This window comes from Pithys albifrons, chromosome 7 (assembly GCF_047495875.1).
Source record: "Pithys albifrons albifrons isolate INPA30051 chromosome 7, PitAlb_v1, whole genome shotgun sequence".
In the NCBI taxonomy this organism is placed as follows: Eukaryota; Metazoa; Chordata; class Aves; order Passeriformes; family Thamnophilidae; genus Pithys; species Pithys albifrons.
This window is the reverse complement of record NC_092464.1, coordinates 51,564,907-51,592,196: the sequence shown is the minus strand read 5'-3', so window position 1 is coordinate 51,592,196 and position 27,290 is coordinate 51,564,907. Positions and strand designations below refer to the sequence as shown.

At 43.5% G+C, this 27,290-nt stretch overlaps 1 protein-coding gene across 3 annotated transcripts; it reads right to left on the bottom strand.

Moving 5' to 3' along the window:
• On the bottom strand, positions 1-27,290 carry RALA (RAS like proto-oncogene A). Of its 3 annotated transcripts, none has more exons than XM_071561572.1 (5): positions 27,121-27,290; positions 6,464-6,621; positions 5,478-5,686; positions 4,119-4,293; positions 1-1,903 (listed from the first exon to the last, which is right to left on the bottom strand). In XM_071561572.1, the coding sequence occupies exons 2-5, from the start codon at positions 6,575-6,577 to the stop codon at positions 1,781-1,783; spliced, it is 621 nt and encodes a 206-aa protein (XP_071417673.1). In that variant the 5' UTR covers positions 6,578-6,621; positions 27,121-27,290; the 3' UTR covers positions 1-1,780. The 3 variants fall into 3 exon arrangements, with proteins under 3 accessions (XP_071417673.1, XP_071417671.1, XP_071417674.1); XM_071561570.1 differs by having other exon boundaries at positions 27,160-27,289; XM_071561573.1 differs by lacking the exon at positions 27,121-27,290 and adding an exon at positions 7,222-7,312.

Here is a 27,290-nt window from a genome sequence, read left to right as displayed (position 1 = left end):
TATTTTAGAAAAATGGAAGTTTATTCATCTTTCAATGGCTCAAATAGCAAATAAAAGACAGGATAAGGCATCAGCCAAGACAGTTTTCGTGTGTCCAGTGGCTTCATAACACCTCAGTTCCCCGTACACAGGTTCCAAAGCAAGGTCACAACGTTAGTGGTCAGACTCCCTGGCTAAATAGACCCAAACGAGTACACAGTAAGATGAAGACTGGCTTACTTGCCAGTTGCATGAGTAACTTTAATTCTGCACTTGGCAGTCTACTAAATGCACATACAAAATTCCTATTGATAAATATTTAACATGACAAATATAACTGCTAAGACTTGAGTCCCTAAAACGTCTGTTAGCATGGAAGTTAGATATTTGTTACCTCTAGTTTGCTTGAGCACGTTTTAAACTGTCAGTTATAGGCTTACACATGTATAAAAAGTATAACAGTTTGTGGGGTTGATCTAGCCTGTCTCTCCCCAGAGGAGCCCAAACCCCTGCAACGTTTTGGTGTGTTTTAGTTAAGATGTAGCACACAAACCGTGTGCTGTTCTGAAGCAGCCGAGGCAGTATATTCTGTCTGGGGAGTCTGGGGGTGTACATCAAATGCTTCTGCATTGCAAAGCACATCTGATTGTTTGATATCAACATGAACTAGAAAAAGTAGCTACGCTGTTCCCCATTGTAAAATCAACATAGACTGAACAGTACAAAACCTGCAAAGAGCTTCAGCGTAACACACCACGTGTTCCCAGGGCTGAGTACTGGGAACACAAAAGAAAGGAACCAGAATTTGCCAGACAACATCTTAACTCAAAACACTTCAGCACTACTAGATCAGCCCCACTCCACCCAGCTCCAGGGAGTTGAAACCCAAGGAACACCGAGACACAAACCTATGGGCAAAGGGAAGTTTCAAGGTACCAGCACATTACATTTTAAACAACCATTCCAGGCTTGGATGTGCCACAGGCTTTTGACTTCAGTCTTATATGTATTCCGACCTTTTAGATTTAAGATACCGTATTGTTTAGCGAGTTACAGATGACAGAATATGCTCTGTGTTACTCACAGTCCCAGAGTATGGCACACATGTGAAGAACAGACACTGCTAGCAGAGAGCTGGGTAGCAACACCCTTCCTGGGAGCCACTCCAGGCAGGGCAGTGTCTCTCCTCCGTGCAGCAAAGCCAAAAACACACCCTGGATTAAGCAACCTGCTATGTCTGGGTTTTAAATTAAGGCATATTCAAATGTTTCAATGTAAGAGATTACAGCACTCTAAGTTAATCAGGTAATGCAGAACCACAGAGTTTTCCTCAACCTCACATATACATTATTCTTCTCTAATTTGCATAAGTCCATGGCTAAACAGCTGCACCCTGCTTGGTTAGGTATCATGGTCACAATTGTCATTTCCAAGGCAGCAAAAGACAGGATGAATTGACAATTACCAGTGATAAAAAAGTATGCTTTGTAAGAACCCACCAAGTAATACTTTGCCCCGCTGTTCCCTATGAAAGAAAAGACTGCCCATGAGACACTACATTCAGAAGAAATGTGACAAGGTAGGCAATTATGAAATGGACTGAACTTTGCTTCTCTTGAAGCCACATAATTTGTTTTCAGTGAATTTGACTTTCAGTGCAGCTCCAATTCATGCTTTTAGTGGTACATTACATTTTCCAACATGTTAGGGTAATTTCAGTCACTTCAGCCTTCAATGGCATGCTCATAAATTATGGTTTTTATTAGTATGATCAGGGTAGGAAAGGAATCCAGGCTTTTGATTATAAAATGCAACATCTTTCTCTGATCCTCTTCGCTAGGCTTTTTCTTTTCTTCTTCCCATTCTTTTCTTTGCTGTCTTCCATTTTTCTGGCTCTAATTTCTCTCATTAAATCAAAAAACACCTAAAAAAGATGTAAGAACATGAACACAACTGTCACAGACATGAGTTAATTTATCACTGTAATCCACTTCAGTTGTTCAGAATAGAATCAATTCTATGCAACTGGTTTGACTAAACAAATGTGAATCCCTTCACTGGTTTTGAAGGCCAAGCTGATAGGATGCAATCCTGCTCCTTTCATGGCACCCTCACGTTCCCCTGCTCTCTGACATTTCCTTATGAGTCCTGTCAGCCAATTTGACATAAGGATAGAAATAAGGATCTCATCAGCAGCCAAGATTTTCAGATGTTGTCTGTACATGTTACTGAGGAGACTCACGGAAATCAGTTTATGTTTTGAGTATTTCCAGTGACAAACTGCAAAGCTGCAAAAGTGAACATGCAATCCTAGAGACGTTAATGGAGCAGCATCACACACTGAACATTTCATGGCTTGTTCCAAGGTGCACATCTAAACACAAAGTGACTCGGGAAAAAAAGATTCAGCATTTCCCTTAAAACACAGTTAGCAATCATATACCTACATAACCAATTTCCTGTATCGGGTCATCTCAGCTGCCATGTCACAACCTCCCAAGCACACATGAAGATAGTTTTTATCAAATGGTTTAGCAGGAAACAAATGTGACAAAGTTGGAGATACACTGCTGTCTTATTTAAGAGAGATCCCACTGACAGTTAAGGCTTTATGACTGGACTGCTTAAAGACACTTTATAATTTGAAAAGCAGATTCTGACTTGACTCACAGGAGGCAACAGCAAATAATAATTTCATCTTTATAATTTTATTGTAGGAAATCAGCTGAGCAATTGCAGAACTTCTCTCTTTCAGGAGAGATTTTCTAGATCTATATCAAGGCACTTGATCCATTTCTGTGAAACATGGACAGCGCAGGGGCTGAAAAGCTCCTCTACAGAGCTCACAGGTTTTACAGTGACACTAATCTCATATTGACTGCAGCAAAAGCATCAACCTTCACTGTATGGAATCCAAAGAAAATCGATGGAACTGAACATTTCCATCAAGAAATGAAGTTGTCTTTATACTTTTAAATGTGCAGTAAGTCACTTGCCTGTAGTTAAATCTGTGCTAATGGTAGAGGTGCAACTGTCAACCTGCTCAAGCACTGGCACTGCCCTGCAATATCAGCTGTCTGGGACACCAAACCTCCCAAGGAAATGTCAGTGGTCACCTTTGCCAAATGAGTGGAGCTGTCTGTATTTTCCCAAATGAGCAAACCCACTATTCTGGCATTGAGGGGCCAGACTTCTTCTGGAATAGTAAACCAAGTCTGTGTAACAAACAGCCAAACTTCCCGTGTCCCAAGTAACTAAGAATATGTGGTACTCACTTGTGTCAAAGCCTCATGTATGGCCTGTCAAACCTTAAATCTGTATCACACATCCTAACCTGGATCCAATATGCCACCAGCTCCAAAAGGAAACCTGGAGCTCTGTGGTAGCCTACCATGTGTGTCCAAAGACAATTGGAAAAATATACACACACACTGCTTTTCCCAGCTACTAAGAGAGTGAACTGGATTTGAAGAGATAGGAATTTCTACAACTGCAATAGAATTGTTCAGGCTCTGGTAGGATGGGGCCCCGAACAGCCTGATCTAGTGGGTGGCACCCCCAGCCATGGCAGGGGGTTGGAATTAGAGATCTTTAAGGTCCCTTCCAACACAAACCATTCTGTCATTCAATGTGTGGCCAAGTCTGTCACCAGCTCTGACAGGAAAGGTTGGCCCATTGCACTAAACTAATTTCTTTTGCCACACATCTGTTATTTTAACAGTCTACAAGGCTGAGAGTTATTCTAAAGCACAAGGGCTACTTTTACAGTTATACTGAAATACTAATCAATATTTTATTTTCTTGGAGACAAATATTCTCTCCTATCTCATTACCAATAAGAATTCTAGGCCCAAACAGCTGACCCAAGAGTATTTTAATGACATAAGGGTTTGTCTCACACCTTGCATAAGGACTCCTTGCAGTTCAGGATGGGCTAAACTTGTTCTCCTAACTGTGTCACTGTTCTGCATGAAGGCACCTAGTCATGCACTCCTTGCAAGATAAGGGAGAAAAGTATTGGAATGAAACTGCACATGAACTAATTGCTAAAATAATGAACATAAAGAGAAACCCATGGAAAAGAGGGATAAAGTAAAACCTGATGGACAGATCCTTGGTTTTAAGAGGCCAGTTATTACCTTGTCAACATTAGCTCGTGTTTTTGCAGACGTTTCCACGTAATTAACATTCCACTGATCAGCTCTGGTTTTTGCTTCCTCTACAGAAACTTGCCTTTTATCTTCCAAATCTGATTTATTACCAACTAGCAAAAAAGGAACATTCTCATCTTCTTTTACTCTTAAGATCTGCTCCCTGGAGAAAAAAGGAAAAGACAATTAAGCTTTGCACAGACTACTATTCTTAGAACACAAAAAGAACTCAGACTAAATACTCTTCCATCTTACACTGAAAAGACACTTATTCCTTTTATGAAATTTATGTAACACGAAAGTCTTAAACCTCATTATAACATTACACAGAATGAAGACAGGGGCAGACAACTAGTCCTCCAGGAAGGAAAGAGGTGAGTCAGAAATGAAAAAAATGGAGTGGGATCCTTCTTGGAAATGGCTGGCACTGGCTCCACTGGACACAGTGGAAGCTTCTAGTAGCTTCTCAGAGAAGCCACTCTTGCTACCAAACCCAATGCACTGTTATTCATAAAACCACCTTTAAGAGGTAGAAAGACTTGTGTTGTTGATCCACGCACTTCACTGTCCCAGAATACAATGCACATACCCCTCACATTGCCTAAACTTTGCAGGCAGGCATCACCAGAAATGGTTATTCTGCAGAGTTTTCAACTGGAATCTATCTGGTCATGCCATCTTTACAAGAAGTATTTTAGTATAAAACAGCTACATGTGCTAGAGCTGGTTTTTGCTCTAGGTGTTGTTTCACAGGTTAAGAGAAACACATTATAGTTTTCACAGAATCCCAGACTATTCTGAGTTGGAAGGGACCCACAAGGATCATTGAGTCCAACTCTTAAGTCAATGGCCCACACAGGGGATTGAACCCATGACCTTGGCATTATTACAACCAAGTTTTAACCAACTGAGTAATCTCAGGGTCCTCCACCTCTGAAGCCAGAACTAAAAATGACAGTTCTGGGGAGTACACAGGACTGCACACACCTGACAGGCAACCACACAATCTCTATGATGTTCTCAGATCCATTCCTTTGGATATCTGAATGCCTCCTGTCAAAACACTGCTTCCTAGCACAACTGGCAAAGGGCAGAAGCCTTCTGAACACTGCTGTATATCTGCTCTGAGGCAACAGCCTTTCTGGCATTCAGAGACACAGCAGCCAAGGCATCTGAAGTGGTACAGATAGCAAAGGCATGGTAGGCATCTGCTCAAAACATTGTGTGACAACAGGAAGAGCTGTCACCCAATCTGGCCTATCAAAAGGATATTACACAACAAACAAACAAAAATCACTTGCAGCCATCTCAGTGTGATTACAGTAATTGCCTTGCCTTGTGCCTCACCTGAAGTCTGCAGTTGCTGCAAAGGATTCCAGCTCTGTGATGGAGAAGACACAGAGGAAGCCCTCCCCGCTACGGAAATAGTTGTCTCTGATGGCAGCGTAGTCCTCCTGCCCTGCTGTGTCCAGGATGTCAATCTGCACCTCTTCCCCATCCAGAACCACCTTCTTCCTGTAGCTGTCAGCTTTGGTGGGCTCATAGTCTTCAACAAACTAGAAAAAAGAAATCTTGATGATATAAAATCATGCCTGTACAAGAGAATCACTTCTGTTTGCACACAAGGACACGGCAAACATCTTAAATGGGTACAGTAATTAATAACAGAGCAGATGCATTCAGGCCATGGGAAGGATTCAAACAGCTCAGTTACAACAGACTTTTCCTCAGCCCAAACAGTTTTTAGGTTTTTGCTTTCCTCAGCCACTTTCACTGGGAAAAAAAAAAGTAAGGAAACAAACGGATTTTCTTTCCTCTCTTCAACAGCTGCATAAAAAACATGTAAAGAAACTGGCTGCTTCAGGCATCATGGAACTCACCTAACTGAGGAATTACAGAACTTTAATCACAGACTCACAGACTATTCTGAGTTAGGAAGGACCCACAAGGATCACCAAGTCCAACTCGTAAGTCAATGGCCCACACAGGGGATTGAACCCATGGCCTTGGCATTAATACAACCAAGGTAATCTCAGTTTTTTAGCTATAATAACTGAGTTCTGGTAGGTCTAGTGAACAATGCCAAAATATTCCAGTCATCTGATAGAGCACCTAACTGCTTAGAAGTGTGAAAAATGCCAAATTTCACCTTTGCAGGTATCTCTATAGGGCAAATCACTAATTTTTGTTCCACTAATTTTTGTTTCACTTAATTGCTGCCTTTCATACCACATCACATACACTTAGACCCTTTCAGAGAAACAATACAAATCTAACTTAAACAACATTATGCAGCATCATCTGCTGGGACCATTTCTAGTGCATATTCTTACCTCATCATACATGAACTGTAGTGTTAAAGCAGATTTCCCTACACCACCACTTCCCACCATGATGACCTTGTGTAAAGCCAAGGAATTCTGTCCTTTAGGTTTATTTGCTGCCATCTTTGGATTGCAGAAAATTCACAGGTATCAAATGAAAAAAAAACCTAGAAGAAAAATAGTGCTTCGTTAGTTTCTTTTTCCTTCACCCACATGAACTCTATTTAAAGTGGATTTGTTTCAATCCCTACCTATCTGATGACTTAATTTCAGTTCTGCTGCCTTCAGTGAAAGCTCTGCTTTTTCACTGGAAAGCACCCCAGAAATTGCACTGAGCTCATCTATTTTGTTACTTAAGCAAAGAAATCTTCCACACCATTTGGAAACGGAACAAGTGGATTTACAGCATCCAAGAGCAATTAAGGGAAAAAGTTTACATTTTGGTATGTAGAACATTACATTTTCTTTTAGTAACACTGTATGTGTCAAAAATCCTTGCTAGTTTACTACACAAGAATTAAAACAGGAAGCCACAGTGAGTCAACACCATATCACAAACATGTGCTACAACAGCTGCAGGGGAAGAAAACAGACTTTTGAAGGGATTTCCAGCTTAAATATCAAGCATTAAGACACAGCAGCAAGGATTAGCTAGTGTACTATTACAGAGAGAAGCAAGCAAACTTAAAACCTAAAAATACACAGTTTCAGTCAGTGAATCAGAAGGTAAAAGATAAGTTTACACAGAGTAGAAAGATTCAACTTGCCTACAAATGTAGTTATTCAATGTAATTGGAACAGCTGTCCAGCCCCATCACTGCTTGCTCAGACACAGATCTCTGCACCTCAGCAGCACCAGAAGGTTCAGTTGATTCACATACACTTTGATGTATGTGTGCAGAAACACAAAACATAACAACTCCATTAACTTTTATTTAAAAAACAAGCATGCTTTAGTAGATCTCTACCTTCCCACACCTTTGCTTCACTCCCCACCTATCCCAATAGCAATGCAGCTGTTTGTGAATGCTTGCACAGCTCCTAAGACAGGGGAAAGTGCCCATGCAGTGACAGAATCCACTCCCCACCAGGGATTTAAGGCCAAGACAAACTGTGAACTCCCAGAGACACAATGACATCTACACTACATACACAAATACATCAACATCTGTGGTAACAACTAACAACCAAATCAACTTAGACTCTGTTAATTGGAAAGCTCAGAAGGCACATTCACATGGCACACAGCTCAGTTACACAGAGAACTACCAGATAATAACACAGCACAGTAACAAGGCACTGTTACCTCATTACCCATCATGATCCTTTGACAATGTCACACTAAAATTACATCCTCCTGCATAATGAATTACCCTTGTGTGCAGCTTGAACAATCAGAATGCAAAGCATGACCATTTTCTTAGAACTTGCATCTAAGTCCCTGGCTGGGGCCACGCTCTCAGGTTTTGTTGGCAGTGAGGACAAAAGCATCCTGACTAAAGCTACGGCAGAGACTGAGCCAATCCTTCCTGGAAGTAAAAGTAAATAAACACAGAGCATCAAGGCCTTTTGTGGTTCTCATGCTGCCATGCCAGCAAGCAGGCAGGAGACACAGGGCTGGAACAGCTGAGCAAAGGGACACCCCCATGCCATGGCTTGGCAGAAGGTGGCAGAGAAGGTTGAGGTTTGCTCAGGGACTGGCTGGGCACTGGTGGGCTAGCAGTGAGCAAGTTCTTTTTTTCATCACTTGTTTTCCTTGGGTTTGCTTTCCTTTTAAGAAAAATGAATTAAATTATCATTATCTCAGCCCCCAAGTTCTCTTACTTTTACCCTTTCCACTCTCTCCCCAGTGGCATTGCTGGAGCAGGAGCAAGGAAGCAGCTGTGAGGCACTGAGGTTAACCCACAACCAACATGGAAAACTCCTCAGATCACACCAGTGCCTCTCCCCATTCTGCTGTCAAAGAATTCTCGAGATGCAACTGAAAACTAAGTCACTCAGTTGTTTTCCCCAGAAAGATTATCTAAGTGAAATAAGCCTGAGTAAGCTGTGTAGTCATTACAGAGCCACACAACCAACATTATGTCACAAGTTCTTTTAGAAAGGAGATGGAGGAGAACAAAAACACATTTCCATTTTGGCTTTAAAAGAACCGTTGCTTTTGTTTTACTCAAGAGGGAGTAAGAGAACATGAAAATAGTTCCAAGCCATGTGCATGTTTTCAACCTACTACGCTGCACTTTGAACTACTCCATTGTTTTGCCTTAGAAATAAAAACCATATCCTGAAAGTCAGGCTTCTTAGTGGGGATTTCAGACAAGTAATATAAAGAAAATTCATCTGAATTCCATTTATCAACTGCCAACAGCTCAGTTGGTGAAGCTTGGATTACAGTACATACTCTGAAAAGCAGAGAAACCAAAGCACTGGTGTACCTGGACATGGTCTACACTGAACTTACAAAGACCATTCTCTAAGTCCTTCAATACTGGACCAAGTCCAAAAGAATTCAGCAGAACCTCTGTCAGAAGAGTTTGTGCAAACCATCTGAAAAAATTCAAATACACAATAGCAATGTTTCACTGTAATATTTGTTGGAAATTAACTTACAGTCTGTAAGTAGATTGAGCAATGTAAAAATTGATGTTTTGCTTCAAGTTGCAATTCAACTAGAAGTGTCCCAGTGTAACAAACAGGAGTTGCTGCTTTCTGTCCTCCCTGCAACAGCTGACACACAAAGAACCCAACACAATTCCACTTCCAATCTGATCCTTACAAATAATCAAGTTAGTGACAACGGTCATTTTCACTGAAAATTATTTATTCAGAAAGATTTTACTGCAGACACTTATTTTCAGAAGGCTTCATGACATCCTTTCAAAGGAGTATAAGAGACTGAGCCAAAGAAACTTGAAATTATCAAGACCTGACCCTGCTGCTCAAAGCAGCATTCCCAGTCATCAATAACTGCCAGTAAACAGCATTCCATGAAGATCCTGAGGACAGCAACACTGCACACTACCACGGACTTCAAATCTTAAAGATAAGCTTGTTGTAAATACCCTGCCACATTCTGTGCTAGGAGGCAGCTCAGGGAGGGCAGTTTGCTCCCAAGTTCTTCACAATCCAGTAAAGACATAATAAAACTCAGGCCTGCTGATAGTGGACAATGGGGAAGGAGAGAGAAATAAGTGACAAACAACACAAGCACAAGCCAATATGATACTGTGCAAACAACGCTTCATCCAAAGAGGCTGCTTCAGAGCAGCACTGTGCCAGAGAGGAGAGAGACCTTCAAATGATGTGTTAAGCTACTCCCACAGACTTCTAACCTGCTTCAGTGTGCTTTGAAAAGCAAGGAGGTACCTGGATTCCCTGAGATGAAGTTTCACACTGTTTCCACACCTAATTTAAGTAGTATGGCTTATTTTCATAAAGTACTAATTTGGGTCATATCTAGTTCCTGAATTGTCCTACTTTATAATCATGAACAAACTGTCAGACTGAGGCAAACCCCCTGTTGTATGAAGCTGAAAACAGCACACTTTCTTGTCATGTGTACTGTGGTTTTTTTAAAATAACTTTCATCTTTACAGCACAGAATTGTTTGATGGTCAGAAGATAAACGTGGGATTATCCTGCAGTCAAATCCTGCCTCACCCTCCAGCAGGGACACTCACAGAGCCAGGCAGGGTGTTGTCAATAGCTGCATCACCCGTTGGTACCAGCCAGCCTTTCACCACACCCACTGGAAATTCCACAGCAGCGATACAGTTGATGACATACATGAAAGTTTTAAACAGTTCTTCGTGTAGTTCAGCAGGTTGGAAGGGAAGCAAAAACTTAACTGGCTCAACAATGTACTGCAATACCTTTCCCCAGAAGGGCAAGAGCACTGTCTAAGCACCACGCTATGGATCAGGCCTCACCTCTGCAGATAAACTCCCAGGAAACTGCCCTTTTCCAACAGCCCTAGGCAGATAAGGACACAAACAAATGAATCTCTGAGTGCTCTGCAAAGTAAGCAGCTCCCAGAGCTCCTGCTCTCCTGCCTGCCTGCAGATAAGCACCCCGTGATCCTGTGCTCCAGAGCATGGCAGGCATCCAGCTGGAGCTCCCTCATCCCTGCAGAGCCAGGATAGGGAGCAGCAGGATTAACCCAGAGCTGCAGGGGCAGGAATTCCTGTCAGCATCAGCAGTGGCACCTTGTCCAACAGCCCAGAATCCTATCCAAGGAAAGAGTAGTGGGTAACTAAATAACTTTTAAGTTATTTCTATGTGATTAATATCATGTAGTAGCTTGTAGCTGGCGTTGTAAAGTTGTTGCTTGTCTTGAGTGATTGGCTTCCACCTGTATCAACACCAAGTTATCCAGTTTTATACCTCACATCAAAGGTCCTCTGTGCAAAAAATACAAGGTTGCCTGGAGTTAACCCCAACATTCAGCTCCACCCACCAGAAGAGTGAGCTGGACACCGTTTCTGTAACAGGCCTTGGATACAAAAGCATCATGTTAACTCCTGCATGACCTCCCGGAGCACCGAATGATTATCCACACTCACAAGAGTAAGAGAATCAGGTGCCAGCACAGAAAAAAGCAACAAAACTTCCAGGGAAGAGATCTTTGCAAACACATGTTGGGGAAGAAGAAAACAAAAAGCAGGAGTCCTTGATCTCTCCTTGTTAGTCTTCACTTTGTCTTCCCATCTACTATTTCAAGCCAATAAATTGAGACAAAAATAAGCTTAAGGGTGAAAAACCTTATGGATTTTGTCTCCTCATTCATCTTGCACATGTGATCAAATTGAGAAGACTCCTCTTAAGCTGTCATAGAATCACAGACTCAGTTGGGTTGGAAAAGACTTCCAAGATCATCAAGTCCAACCCTTGATCCAACCCCACTTTGATTACCAGATCATGGCACTCAGTGCCACATCCAGTCTCCCCTTGAAAACCTCCAGGGTCAGAGAATCCACCCCCTCCCTGGGCAGGCCACTCCAATGACTGACCACTCTCTCTGTAAAGAATTTCTTCCTGATATCCAACCTAAACCTCCCCTGGCAGAGCTTAAGCCCATGCCCTCTTGTCCTATCATTGGTTGCCTGAGAGAAGTTTATTGATGGCCCTCCCGCATCCCTGAGTATTGAAAACTCTATTCATGGTCACTGTGCCCCAGACAGCCTCCAACTACATCATCTCCCACCGGCCCCTCTCTGTTTGTAAACAGTAGATCTAGCAGGGCCCCACCCCTGGTAGTTTCATTTCCCAGCCCTCCTGGTTCTCAGCTGGCTCTTTCTTACAGAATAGTTTGCTCCAAGACAATCAAAGCAGGGTTCCTCACAGGTCCCTGCCATTTGCCCTCCACAGCCCTGCTCAGTGCAATAATCCCAATGCTCATACAACACCAGCAGGGAGCCAAACAGTGGCCAACAGAGCAGCTGTGTCCCATCCAAAGGGGGCAACAGGCAACCCAGTGTAGATTCCTCCCTTTCCTTCACTGTCAATCACAGGGCAGACTCCTTTCAGCAGCACGTTAAAGAGATTTACAGAATTATCATATCCAAGGCACCCAAATCGCTGACAAAACACACCCCAAACTGGCCAATAGGCTGAACAATAACAAAGAACAGCATATGATCAGCCTCATGTCCTTAGAGGATGAGACCAAAAGAGGTCTATTCCACCCATTTTGGTTCCCTGGAGCCTTGTCCATGCGATATCAAGGAGGGAAGGGAAAGCAAAGCATTTGCTTTGCCAGGGAAGGAAAAGAATTTCACCCCAGTCACATCAGAGCAGGCACAGACTCAGCTGGCAGCTTGGGCAGGGCTATCCATACACTGAATGCAGCCTTTGTGAGCAGGCACTTGGCCTCAACAGCAGGGCCTGGATTGGCTGCAGGCATTGGTTTGAAGGGGACTGGCTCAACACAGCTTTGTGTTGAACGATAGCTGGGACAGGCAGCATAGTAGATTCTAGTTAATAACTGGAGATAGCAGTGCCCTTCTTCAATTACAAAACAATTTTTATTGTTAGTATTATAGCCTACACAAAACTAATGCATCAAAATGGAATCCCAGCTTGTGTCCTTGCCTTTAAGAGATGACACTAAGATCTGAAAGTCTGTCATATTAACCTCATTACCCACTCACTTTCATGATGAGTAACCTTCTTCCCTGCAGACTGTTCTACATAAGCATCACCTACAACCGGCAGCTGACACGTTACAGCCCCTGCCTTTACTCTGTTCAACTTGGCAATTTGAAGGAACAGGAGTAATTTCATTGAAATATGTGAGCTGCCTGCACAATATTAAGAACTACTACAGTTAGTATGCTTTGCCCAAAATACTTCCAGAAAGACAAAGTCATCAATTACTTACTGAACAATTAAAGAAAATTTAGTAATGGAAACTCATGCTGTTCTAATCAAATAAATCAGTATTTTTCCTAACTGAAGAAATTAATACCTGCACTCCTCTGGATTTTACACTTAGTATAATCTATCCAGAAATATTAGCTGCAACTTATCTCATTCTGAAGTGAAAATTTATGATAATTATTTCACAGTATTTTCTAAAATGAGTTTAAATATTCTTCGAAGTTTCTTAATCCCCCCAAATAATTCAAAACTGTTGTCTTGCATGACCTCAAAATTACAAGTTCAGCTTTCTGAGAAAAAGCACAGGAACAAGATTTTTGAAAAGTGAGAACATGTTCATGTCCCCAAGGACCATCAAGCAATGTAATCTTAGCTGTTATGAAAAAATCACAAATTCAGCAGGTTACTTCATCGAGCCCAGCAGTTTCAGCTTGGCTAACAGCAAGATTATACTGGAGAAAGTATTGTTTGAAAACAGCACTAACATCCTAGTTGCCAAATATCTGGAAGACACCTCAGGAATGACTCAGATACTTCTGCAACAAAAGTATTCCTGGAAAAGGAGGGAGGCAATTCCAGGCAAGCAGAGTCTGACCCTCCCAACAGCTGCTTCCAATTACAATATCCAAACCAGCTCAGCAGAAACAGCCCATGACCCAGAAACTGATAGGATACGTGAGGACAAAAGATGGGATACATGATACCAGCTGCCTTAAGAACTGGAGAGTAAGGAAGTTTTCCAAGTTAGATCAGCATTATTGTAGCAAGTGTCATCCCATGGCTCAAGTCTGACTGGTGTTTAAGCACGCAGCATCTGTCCAGCTCTGCATCTGTATTTTATTAAGACAGGACAAGTATTTCAAATGTTAAATAACCACTAGGAATTGTAAGTAGCAGCCCAGAGAAAGATGTGAACGAACACAAATATTCAAACCTACCTTAGAGATGACTGGTCTCATTACAAAAATGAAACAGGCCTCCTGAAGCCCATCCTCAGAACAAGGTAGAAACTTTCACAGTAAATATTTCCCTTTCTCTTGAAAATAATCCCTTGACATAAATGTGTTTAACTGGTAATTGGGATTTGCAGCTTCCCATGAGTTTAACAAGCTGTTAAACTACACTCAAGGTTTTGTAAGAACTCTCCTTTCCAAAGCTTTCTAGGGCACACCAGAAAAGGTGCTTGTGTCTCCCACACCTACTAAACAAATTTACAGCCGTGACTGACTACACACGGACTAACAAAAGTAAAGGGTAGAAAACAGACTTCAGTTCTGTCTCTCAGCAGCAGCAAATCTCAGGCACAGGTACTTGGAACTGTAACCATATCCAGGCATTAAACTCAAAAGTCACCCAGTGAAGCCTTCCCCAAGTACCTGAGGCCCCATCCATCCCACAAGTTACATCATGCTGCTGTGGTTCCCACATGCCTGAAGCTTTGTACTCTTAAAACATCATCATCAGAACTGAGATGCCTCCAACAAGACGTCACAAAAACACTAGCAACGAAGCTCCCAGATTTCCTGAGGCTCCCCAGGGCCTTAGTGCCAGCTTCTGGGCACAGCCATGAACTAGGCAGCATCTCCTGAGGTGACAATAGGTACGTATTCCATATTTTTGAAGCCATTGTTTCAGCCAAAAGGCCTCTTTGGCATCCTGCAAGATGACTTCCAGGAAGGCACTTCCACAAGGAAATTTCTTGAAAGCCACATGAAAACCTTGACAAATTAAACAACAGAAATGGCCTGGAACAAAATCAAGGTCTTAAGATTACAAACCTTGTAGTGTGCTAAGAAGAAAATGAAGCAGCTTCATCACTGGCCACATGAAGGACTGACAAAACACACAACACTTGAGCCCAGCTGTGTCTGCAAGGCTGATAAAAACTGAGCCTGGCAGCCTGACTGACATTGCCATATCCCTTCTCCCAACAGCACTGCTGGCAAAGCACTCTCAGAGGTTACTCTGGACAAAAGTTAACCTACACTGCTTTTTGGACAGAGTAGCTACCTAACCAACCCTGCTGGCACCACAGACAGCCCAAAACACACAGCTGAGCACGGGGAATGCAAAACTACAGCACTCCCAGCCTATAAACACCGTGGCAAAACAATGCAAGTGTTCTAAAGCTCCTCAACCATAACCTAGCATTGAAGATTCCTTGCTTTTTACAATTATGTCATGGCTATTACAAACACCAGGAAGAGTTCTAGATACTCACAATGGTTTCTGTGGTCTGCTCCAGACATGAGAAGGAAGAGAAGCAAACTCAAGCACACCAGCAATGAACTTGCTTTCATAGTTCGACTGACTCAAGTTACACTGTGAAATAATTTGGGTAAGATACAAGTTTATGTGAGAGGCTGGAATACCATTTCTGCTTCTACAAGTGCATTGTATCTCAGTCTGTTGTAATCATTGAGGAAACTTGGCCTTCTGAGGCTGGCAGTGCTCACGGGCTGCTTCAACACAAAGTCACATCTTCTCTTATATTAAATTTGTAAACATGACAATCTGTAATCTAGGATATCAGCAGAAGGGATTAATTTTATATTGATTTAAGATCATACACCATGAGGAGAGAACTAACAGTAACTGCAGTCATGATAGAAGAATGAACAATTACATGTCACTAGCCTGTCAAAGCTATCCACAGACTTGTATGGATTTGGGGGGAAGAGACACAAACAGGTACTAACTATGGTACTACTGCTGATTTTCTACTGCAAGCAGAACTAATGAAAGGCTGAAACATAAGAGGGACATCTGTGGAAGAGCCTCCCACATCAACTACCCCTAACCAAGCCCCCTGTTAGAAGTCAAATGACATTCATGGGAGGTGCAATCGTTCAGCACTTGATAGAGAACAAAGACACTCCACATCCCTCACTCTTCTAAAACTAAAAATCAATGTTAAGAGTCAATGTAGAGCCTACAGGATGAATTCAGTGCAGAATCAACAGCTCAGGGTCTTAACTGGAGCTATTCAACTAAGGACTCAGGGAAGCACTTCAGGAACACATTTAAGTCAGTGTCACCTAAGACATACTGGCACTGGGACAGCCTCACCTGCAATACTGGGGCAGTTTGGGGCACCACAATAGAAGAAAGATCTGGAGCCTGGGCCTGGAGGGGCAGCGAGTGAGGACACTGAGGGCACTTAGTGTGTTCAGCTGGAGAAGAGAAGACTGAGGGGACACCTCATTGCAGGTACAACTTCCTCGGGAGGGGCAGGCACTGATCTCTGCTCTGTGGGACCAGGGACAGCCCCCAGGGAATGGCCTGGAGCTGTGTCAGGGCAGGGACAGCCCCCAGGGAATGGCCTGGAGCTGTGTCAGGGCAGGGACAGCCCCCAGGGAATGGCCTGGAGCTGTGTCAGGGCAGGGACAGCCCCCAGGGAATGGCCTGGAGCTGTGTCAGGGCAGGGACAGCCCCCAGGGAATGGCCTGGAGCTGTGTCAGGGCAGGGACAGCCCCCAGGGAATGGCCTGGAGCTGTGTCAGGGCAGGGACAGCCCCCAGGGAATGGCCTGGAGCTGTGTCAGGGCAGGGACAGCCCCCAGGGAATGGCCTGGAGCTGTGTCAGGGCAGGGACAGCCCCCAGGGAATGGCCTGGAGCTGTGTCAGGGCAGGGACAGGTTGGATCTCAGGAAAAGGCTCTTCCCCCAGAGGGTGGTGGGCACCGACCAGGCTCCCCAGGGCACTGGGCACAGCCCCAAGGCTGGCAGAGCTCCAGGAGTGTTTGGAAAATACTCTCAGGCACAGGGTGTTTAGGATGGGCCTGTGCAGGGCTGAGGGTTTGGAGTCAATGATCCTTGTGGGTCCCTTCCAACTCAGCACATTCTGTTATTCCCACTCTGTGTTCCAAGCACAAAAAAGCACATCTGGAAGCAAACCTTGAACTGATAAGCCAGGTTTCACTCACACTTGCACAGAGCTGCTGCTTCCAACTGCTCTGGAAGCAAGAAGAATGGAGTTCCCTTGAAAACACTCTGCCAGAGCTTGCAGAGTGAGCCTCAGCAGTTCACTTTTAGAAGCACTTAAGAGCATTGCATTCAGAAAGTTGTTCACAGCATATTCAGTACCATCAATTCAGAGGGTTTTTCATCAATCATACTTCAAAAGGAAACTCAACCAACATCAGTGTGTCCTTTTTACCCCTGTACACTTACAGTTCAGTAAGTTTAGGAAGATTTTGTATGTATGTTCCTCTAAAAGAAGTATCTTGGTAATAGACAAACCCCTATAGTCTTCCTTTAGAAGCTCAGAATGCCAGAATTCTGTTCTCTAGAAAAAACAATAGTCATTTTTACAGGCAGAAAAAATGACTTCAGATCCACACCTACTAAACCCACAACTCCACCCAAATACTGCTCTATAGGAAAAAAAAATTGTGTCAGACAAATCTAGAAACAAATGGTATCTGCAAAGCAAAACCAAGTCACCAGGCTCATGGCAGGCTGCACCCAACACTCTGATGGAATCTGTGGAAGGGATTCCAGCTGCATCCCTTCTCGAAGTTAGGGTTCTGCCTGATAGAAGCAGACTCGTGTTGCAGGCATTTCTCTTCACACCAAGGCAAGTGCTGATGGTTCAGGGAATTGATCCTTTTCAAAACAACTTACTTTTCCTTGTTAGCCAGTCCTGTAGTACTACAGTGAAAACTCTCATGAACACCCTTACATTCTTTCAAGGATTAGCACAGACAGAAGGAACACAGAAACCTTGTTTGAATAACACTCCCATGAAACTCTTGACACGGAAAAAGTTTAAGCTTTCTAATAAAGCATTTGAGGCAGGCACTGCCTTCTTCTGCCTGTCAGTGCCTTGCTGATCGGAGCTTCAGCAAAACCAAGATACACTATCCTTCCCATTTGATGCTGCTCAGGGGAGACCTCATCACTCTCTACAACTACCTGACAGGATGTTGTAGCCAGGTGGGGATTGGTCTCTTCTCTCAGGCAACCAACAGTAGGACAAGAGGGCAGGGGCTTAAGCTTTGCCAAGGGAGGTTTAGGTTGGATATCAGGAAGAAGTTCATTACAGAGAGAGTGCTCAGGCATTGGAATGGGCTGCCCAGAGAGGGGGTGGATTCTCCATCTCTGGAGGTTTTTAAGGTGAGATTGGATGTGGCACTGAGTGCCATGATCTGGTAAAGGGACTGGAGTTGGACCAAGGGTTGGACTTGGTGATCTCAGAGGTCTCTTCCAAACCAACTGATTCTATGATTCTATAAAGCAGCTTACAACAATGAAGGATGCAGGGAACAAGTGCCCCAGCAGGTGCAAGCACATTTACACCAAAGGCCACAGCACAAATGGTGCAAACACAGGACCCAAAGCAGAGCATTGACAAGAGACTCCAAGCAGCAGGTACCACCAAGTCCTCCATCTTCTCCTCACAAACACAGGCAAGTGTTCTCTCTCACCACATTGGCTGCATGAATACACCAGCCAAAGGGAACCTCATAAAATAGGAGCATGTTGGATTTTACATTTCAAAAATTTCCTTTTACTCCTCTAAGGAATCATCCAGCTGTGGCAAGTTTCTCCAGTGAAATCTGACTTGGCAAAGTAAGTTCCTTCATTCGTTTTATGCCTTTGCCATCTGTTTTACCACCCAATTAGAAATGTATAAGTACTTTTCTGTAGTATTATTGCAAGAGCACTACTTTTATAGCTGTATTTTGTTCTGGTAACATCTCCTCCCATTTATATTCTATGCAGAGCAAATTTCTCCTCCTAAAATCACAGTAATTTTTCTGTTTTATTCAGGGAGCAAGGATTTCATATCATGGCTCCCAGAAACTTGTAACTAACCTTCTGAGAAGGTGATTCAAGGACAGAAGTGGTTATACACCTCATATTGCACAGTAATTCACAAAGCTGAAACACTTAGTGAGAGATCTCCCCATTTTTAGATCCACTTGATTCTAAAACTACTAAAGCTTTGATTTGAAAAATTGATAGAGTTAATCTAACAGACCTAAAAGACCCAATCAGGCAATTAATTGTCTTTTAGTTCAATATATGCCTGCCAATTGCATGATATATGATAGACTTTCATGGTAATTTCACATACTATGGGCACAAAACATGCAATGGCTACAAAGAGATGGCATTTAGTTCATTAACTCTGGAAATTATTAATATTCAGGTCGATTTACCAATTTCCACATGAAGTGCCAGGGCAAGGTGGTTTAAATCTTGTCCTGCTTAGAACACTGATCATACTTTTCTTGCAGTACCACAGAAGGTATTTTCAAGTTGAACGTACTCAAACTGTAAAGTCATAATTTTTAAAGTTGCTTTTTGGTCCTGTTTGAATTCTTACACCTCTTATAATGCACATGGTACTTCAGAACATTGCAAGTCTGCTAAATGACTTATAAGGATGTGTGTAAGTTCCAAGTTTTAACAGAACAGGCCACCTAAAAGTCGAAATCATGGATCAATTTCTGAATGCAGAAACAAGCACAACATTCATTTCAGACTGGCTGGGTAACCAAGTGAAGCAGCTGTCAAACTTCTGAAAAACTACCTAAAAATTAGCTCTGTAATCACACTCCAAAGCACTGTGAGGGATTGTGTGCTATCACACATCCCTCAGTGGATCTTGGGTGTGTCTCTCCCTGTGCCCCAACAGGCAGTGCAAAGGCTGAAGGTGCTCCAGCAGTGCCCACAGATGAAATCCAGTGTGTTCTAAAGGCCACTCTCCCCAGGGAAGAACTACTATAGAAGTCTGTCTGTGGTAAAATCCAGTATCTTCATCAACATTTAATTGATTTAATTCCACATGTTGCAATGCCAACCACTACCAAGTGTGAGCTGTTCCTTTCTGTGCACCAGACCTTTTAAACTCCAGGGAGAAGGATGTGACCTGATACCTTTTCAGTGTTTCCTGGTGCAATACAGGATTTTCTCTGGCCTACAAAACCTTCACAAAACATTTTATTTCCAGCTGGTCACTTGCAAGCTTTCAGCTGAGTTGCAGCACCAGTTCAGCAGAGTCAGAAGATAATTTTATAGCTTTTATCCTGAGGGGTTTATTTCTTTTCCCTTAATGCACAGACAGTCCTGCATAAAGATGGGAAAAGTTGGTGTTGCTAAAACCCATTTGTCTTATTCACAGATAACAGAATGAATGACCTTAGTTGTTTGAGAAATGGAAATTATGTTCCTGGAAATACCACCTTCAAACTACTAATTGTGCCACTCTGACTGGGTCAGTTATGGCCATTTCAGTATTTTATCACCTTGCATTTCACTGTTCATAGAAAGAAATCCTAGAATTTGGCTACAAGATTGTTTCTGTTTCTTCTCACAGAAGCATATTTCCCCCCACACCTGTAGAAAAAATCTTATCTCCTAAAACTAGTAAAATGTATTAGAAAGATTACAACATATAATATAAAGCTTGAGTCCTCCAGCAAAGGATTTTTTCTTCAGATTTTCCAAACTACAATTAAGATCATGAGAATTAATTTGCTTTTGCAATGCTCTCTAAAATACTCCAGTCTGAAGACAAACTCCGCATGATATAAACATGGTCTCAGTACTAACTCCTTCCTCTTTCAGAGAGGAACACCTTTGCTGTGTGAGCTATTTCATTCCTCTATCTGCTTTGACTGCAAGACCTATAAAGCTGAACCTCTGCAAGACAGGAAATACAATAGAGAGAGCTTAACCTTCACTTAACTTTAAGAAAAAGATGCTCTTCAACATGTGCCAACCCAATTTACCTAAAAAGATCAACTTTCTCAATAAGATCCAACAAAAAACATTAAAGAGACAGTAAGGAGGTTTCTCAAAAATCAGGACCTTCTCAGGTTTCAAAATTATTCCAAACCCAAACACTTTGTATCTCACTCTGGTTCTTGGGCAAAGAGGAGTTGGGAAGTTGTAGCATTTTTGTGAGCAGCTGCACTATAAAACCTTTTCTTGAGTGTAATTGTGAGGCCATCAGTAAACTAATAACTACACGCCCAAAGTAAACAATTGATGGGAAGACAGTGACATGAGTGTACACACAAAGGCTTTCCTGAAATATTTTCTGTATCAACTACTGGTCTCTTGAACACCATCAATCTGAAAACCATAACCACCCACGCCCTGAACACAGGAAAAACCAGTTGGCAATGCCTGCAGTGGGATCTCTTAACAAAGCACAGAGACATTTAAGACACACCATATACACTGGGCAAAAGTTGCCCCACACAGCAGAAGCAGAGGGCTAAAAAGCTGAAATCATGAGTTAAAATCCAAGTTATTACCACAATAAGATGTAAGAAAGAGGACAGACATAGTTTGGATGAAGATTTATAATTTAACTCCTCTAAGTCCAAATGGCAGCAACAGCTCCTGCTTAGCTGTTGTTATACAGTCACATCTGAGAGAAGTTTTTCCCAGAAAGAATGCTGCACCTGGAAAAAAACCCACTTGGTTAATTCTCTTTAAAATTTCTGAAGAAAATGCACCTGTATTTCTTTAATTCCATTTTTAAAAGCGATCATTTATGTTGCACTATCCACTAAACCAAAATGACTACTGATGCAAACCAAATTAATAATTCAGACTGGCAGCTTTCTTGCTCTTTATCAGCATCTTCATTTTTCATTATTAATCTGTTCTTACTGTAGTCTTCACAAAACAGGGAAAAACAAGTCCTAGAATTTCAGGCATTTCAAGTTAGTGGGTATATTCTTGTGGGGTACTCCCCAATGTTGCAGAATGCAGGGAATTACATTAGGAAAGTTACATGTAACTATATTTTCTTCCTTGCAACACTAACCATTTAATAACATTTTCGATGGTGAACTTGCTGAACAGAAAGTAGTTTCTGATACTTGGCCTAACGCACCTGCTCTTTAAATTCTGAATAACACCGGACTATATAAAGAGCAGTCCAGAGTGCAGTGTTCTCATTCTAGCTTAGGTTTCCCTGAGTTATTATCCACCTTACTCCCAGTGGGTATGAGTGAACTGCAATCTCAAAGCCATCACGCCTGAACCAGCAGCAGATAAAAATACCCACTCTGGAGCAGTGAGGACAGAGGCTCTAACAAATCACACTCACACAGACTCATCACTGCATCACTGGCTTCACCAGGTGAACTATGCCAATGAAAAACAAATGTCATACTCATTTTCAAACAAGTGGCAACTTCAAACATGTGAACTTACAGCAAGTCAGAGAATTCGAGTTGCAATGAGGTGTACTGAGCCATCAGTCATGACCCTACAGGACCAGTAACCCAAGCACTGCAGTGAACTCTGAATTTGGTATTAAATATAAATTTAAATTAAAAATAAATGTTGACCTTACAGAAATCAGTTGTTAAGAGTGTTATTTTTTAAAAATATAAGTGTTGTGAGGATCAGAATGAAGCTTATTTGCATGTTACACCACATAGGGGGCACGGGCTCAAGCTCTGCCAGGGGAAATTTAAGTTGGAGATCAGAAAAAAATTCTTTCCAGAGAGTGCTCAGGCATTGGAATGGGCTGCCCAGAGAGGGGGTGGATTCCCCATCCCTGGAGGTGGCACTGAGTGTCATGATCTGGTAAAGGGACTGGAGTTGGACCAAGGGTTGGATTTGATGATCTTGGAGGTTTTTACCAACCCCATCCATTCTATGATTCTATGAATTAATTTAGATGTTTAAGTGTGCAAGAACTTTATGATCTAGTGGTGTCATCCCAAAATAACTCTTCCTCTAGAATTCAGTATCTAATTTTGCTTACTTTTATCTCTATGGGTAACAGTGAGACAGTTAAGGATGAGCCAGGTTTTGAGCAGGGCCTTGGGGCCCATCCCCTCAAGCCTCTCCCATGGCGAGGCCTCACCATCAGCAGTGGGTTTGGGACTGACAGTGCCCACAGCAGCCTGTCACATTAACACTGCTTTGCTGGCTGTAATTGCTTTTATTCTGAGGTCTGAAACAAATCCCACTGGGGAAGCGCTGCTGGAATTAACTGCTTCCATACTCAAAGCCTTCCCAGGAGACAGCACAGCTCTGCCAACGCGACCACCCTGCTGCAGCCCTGAAGTGACAGACCAGCACTGTCTGAACGGGGGTATTGGCAAAGAGAAGGACTAACACACACAGCTGGCTTTGCACATCCTTCACAGGAGTTTCCTGTTTGGAGACTTCCATGTTTACTGCACTCTCATGTTTACAAACATTTCTGACTGCCTGTCTGAGGGTGTTACACAGAATTCTCAGCCTCCTGGAGACAAGGATCAGAGTTCAGGATCAAGTCTAACAGCAGCACAGAAGGATACTAAGGTAGCATTTCAGAGTCAAATGAAGCAGGTACCAAGGCCTGGATGTGTGGCTGAGCCCTGACACCCATAGGCTGTGCACGGCTGCAAAGCCCCTTTGGAAATCTCATTTTCCATAACTTTCAGAAATACCTCTTTGGTCATACAGTATATTTACAGGTCAACTTTTAAGGAAACCTTGTGGGCTACTGCACTTGAGATTCCCACACTCTTGCATCAAGTGCAAGTAAACTTACTGTTACAGAGAAAAATACAATACATTAAGTGAACTGTACTGGTAGGAATTTGATGTACATTGTCTTTACTTGAACTAAGGAGCCAATATCACAAAATAAGCATCATCAATTCCTCTAAAGGAACAGCTACAGAGTCACTATGCAACCAGCTCTACCTCTCTTGATTGTTCTACCTTCTCTGCATTCTTGGCTCCTCTCCATATCAGCATTATAAACTGATTACAGCACATCTTACTTTGAATTCTCTGTAGGAACTGTCTTTCTCATTACATCTTCCCTCTGTGTTGTCTAACCTCTTCAACACACTTTCCTTCATTTCCCCCCTCTATGCACAGCCAAGACACTTCAATGTTACCAGCCTATTGTCCCAAAGGTGCTGGGAATTTTCGAGGAGAACTTTAGTCCTAAATAGAACACTAGTAATAAATACTAAGCCACTCTCCAGGCACAGCAATGAATTCTCTCATGGGGTCATTCTGAGGCAGTGTTACTTAGTCTATACTACGTTTCTTCCAACTTGTTCCTACCCTTAAATCCAGCACTTTTTTTTCCTGTAGGAATTTCAGATCAGTTTTTTGTCTGCTGTGAAGAGTTCCTAAGGCTCAGGAGTATAAACCTAACCTGATGGCTGTGGGTTGCACATCTACCAAAGAGGTTCAACAAGCAGCTGTAACCACAGATAAATCCTGGGATTTTAGGTGCTCACTCTGACTCACAATAGTCAAGAAAGCAGGATGAGTAGGAAGAGGATTTAACAACTCCCTGGACTGTCTACAAGGCAAATTTACTACAGTTAGAGTGACTCTGACTTCTTTACATCAGCAAGGACTATAAACAATTTCAGATCCTGCAGTCAGTAAGACTTCACAATAACATTTTAGAACTAGCCTGAGACCTGATTTTAAGCACTCCAGCAAACTAATAACATATAACCATTTCTTCCCTATTTAGTAATTTATAAAATGTAAAACATTTTGCAGAACTTTTAGTGATCATACAGTAATACCAACTGTTCTATTTGCTTGGTTCCTTACCAATTCTTCATCAGGTAGAAAGGAGACTCAAAACAGTTGCCCCATAATTGCATCTGTGATGCTGGCAGGCTACAATACGTTCTCAAGAATCCTGTCACTAGCCTACCAAACTACCTTGTTCACATAAAACAGATCTCAGTTTAGATGCAGAGTAAGTTCAGTAGCTTGGAGTCATTAGAAGTTTACTGGAAGTTGGCTGTAAGCACTCTCAGGGGGGCAGGGAGTTCTCTGTCTAGGAACACATGCCCAGCCACTGATTCCCAGTGGCAAACAAATCCACACATACATTTTTCTCACATAATTATGTCTTCCTCAGTTGCAAAACTGCAGCAAAAACCATGCTGTTGGCAATCAGCTCAATGCAGTTTCTAAACAACTTTTTACACAGTGAGACACAGTACCTACGTTATCCTTTGATATCAGAGACTTGCCATACATCAGCTTCCAAGACAGCACCATCCTCAGCTATTGTTTTCTTTCAAGTCAGATACACTTGAAATTTAACAGGAGTGAAAGCTCATCTGAGATGGAAAACACCTTTTTCAGGGTAAAGCCTCAACAGAAGTAAATATGGGCATGTCTGTGTGTTACTTACTGAGGTTAAGAACACAACTGTTCTCGTGGAAGTTAGTCTGAATTCAGAAGACACACCAACCACCGCAAGGTCTCTGACCACATTTATTAAACAGTCTTGTGCTCCTCCTTGGTTGCCTTCAGCCAGAACTGCCTTATCCTCACAGCCACATCTCTCCCTGTCCCATTCCCATCCTTCCTCCCCAGCAGTTTACTATTTCTATGGATTATTTATCTCAAGAGTACATGCCCACAGGTGGCAGCAATTACAACAAAGGCATAGATAGACACTCCATTTTCACTTTCATGGCTAAAGATCCTCTTCTTAAGGTCTAAAAAAATAAAGACAACATGATTTCAACATTGTTAAAGTACATGCAACTCAAAATACTTCACCCTTAATATGTCTGTAATCTTTCCCTTCCTCAAATTCAGAAGAACACTACAAATAAAAGACAGAGATCAAGCAATAGCAAAGGAGTCCATTCACTATTCAGCCTCACAGTTGACCCCTCATACAGTGGACTGAAGGATTTTTTGATCTTTTTGTGCAACAGTACATCATATTCTCCTATTTCTACAGAAATGGAAAAAGAGTAAACAGGACTAGCACTGGCAATTCCTAAAATTTCTACCATTTGAAGGCTTCCACAAAAAATATTTGACAAGCTGTCTCAAGTACAGACTGAAGGATTTAAATCTACATCAGAGATTACGTATCACACAGTTGTTCTTCACTGTATTAAGAATGCTCACAATTTCCCAGGACTTAAATGCTAAGGTACATGCTATTAGATTAGTGAGTCATCTGAAAAGAAGAGGCTTAATTAATTAATTAAGGATCCAGCTATAATCACTATTAATTAACCTGAAAACTAACAGAATACCAGTAACTTCTTCCAGTCCGTGCAGCCCCTCTCCCAGGAGCTCATCCCTTCAGTTTAACCTCCAATGGAAAAGACAAACAATGACTGAGAGCTTTATGTGCAAACCCCTCCATAACCTGCCTCCAGCCACTGAAATGCCAGCACAGATAAGTAAGGCTTCCACTCGTGGAAGTCTAATGATTCCCAGTACAAAATGCAACTCTTTTTCCAGGGAGAAGTGGAAATCCAAGCTTAAAACAAAACATCAGGGTCATTTTGTATCTGAAAATAAACATATCTGCTAGGACAGTTAGGTGATGCTACAAAGCAAACATACAGATCACACACAAAAGTCACTCTCCAGGTGACTCCTGGGATACGTATGGCCCACTTTACATTTCCACTTACAAGACTCAATTAAGGGGAAGGAGCTGAAGCTATTATCTTCCATTTAATACAAACCCCAAAGCTAACACCAAATTGCTTACCTACCTAAACAAGTGATATACAACAGCTCCTTTATTGAGGGAACTTAACAGGCACACCTCGCACTCCTCCCTGTTGTTGCAGGCAAGCACAAGCTGCAGTCACCTTAACTCCAGAAAAGCCCAGCACACGGGAGCGAGCAGCAACTCAACGTCACAGCCAGGCTGCTACTGCTGCTCAGCGCAGACCCGCAGCGCACACCCGGGGTCTCCGGCACCGAGCCGGGACTGAGCACCGCGGCCCTTTGTTCGGAGCCGGCGCTGCCGCGCCCCGCCCTGCGCAGGTGCTCGGGGACCCGCACCGCCCCCGCCCCGCAACAGGCACCGGCCCCGCCGGGCCCCGCCGCCCCCGGGGCTCGACAAGGTCGACGCCCGCAACCTTCGGGGAGCGGCCGCGGAGCCGCCCGCCCGCCCGTTCGTCCGCCCGTCCGCCCGCACTGCCCGGGCGGGGCCGGCATCGGCATCGGCACCGGCACGGACACACCGCCGGCCGCGCCCCGGCACCGACCGCGGGGAGCGGAGCCGCGGGGACACCCGGCCCCACTGGGATGTGCCCCGGCCCCACTGGGATGTGCCCCGGCCCCATCGGGGGCTGCCCCGGCACCGACCGCAGGGAGCGGAGCCGCGGGGAGACCCGGCCCCACGGGGGGCTGCTCCCGCGCCACCGCCGGGATCTGCCCCGGCCCCACTAAGAACTGCCCCGGCCCCCACCGCCGGGATCTGCCCCGGCCCCACCGGGGGCTGCCCCGGCCCCCACCGCCGGGATCTACCTCCGCTTGCACCGGGATCTATCCCCGGCCCCACCGGGACCTACCCCGCCCCACCGGAGCGGCCCAGCCTGGCCCCGGCTCACCTGCGGCGGCGGCCGCTCTCCGGTGCCCGCCGGAGGAGCGCGGGGCGGGGCGGTGCCGGCACCGCCCCCGCGGCCCGGGGGTGCGGGGCGGGCAGGGCGGGCCGGGCCGGGCCGGGCAGGGCAGGGCGGGC

What these genes read in the sequence shown, in the direction of transcription:
- RALA (XM_071561572.1), bottom strand. Translation starts at nt 6,577, where the DNA reads ATGGCAGCAAATAAACCTAAAGGACAGAATTCCTTGGCTTTACACAAG. An exon ending in TACAGTTCATGTATGATGAG is followed by an intron (nt 5,687 to 6,463) that starts GTAAGAATATGC and finishes TCTTTTTTCTAG; the next exon opens with TTTGTTGAAGACTATGAGCC. An exon ending in CACGAGCTAATGTTGACAAG is followed by an intron (nt 1,904 to 4,118) that starts GTAATAACTGGC and finishes CATCTTTTTTAG; the next exon opens with GTGTTTTTTGATTTAATGAG.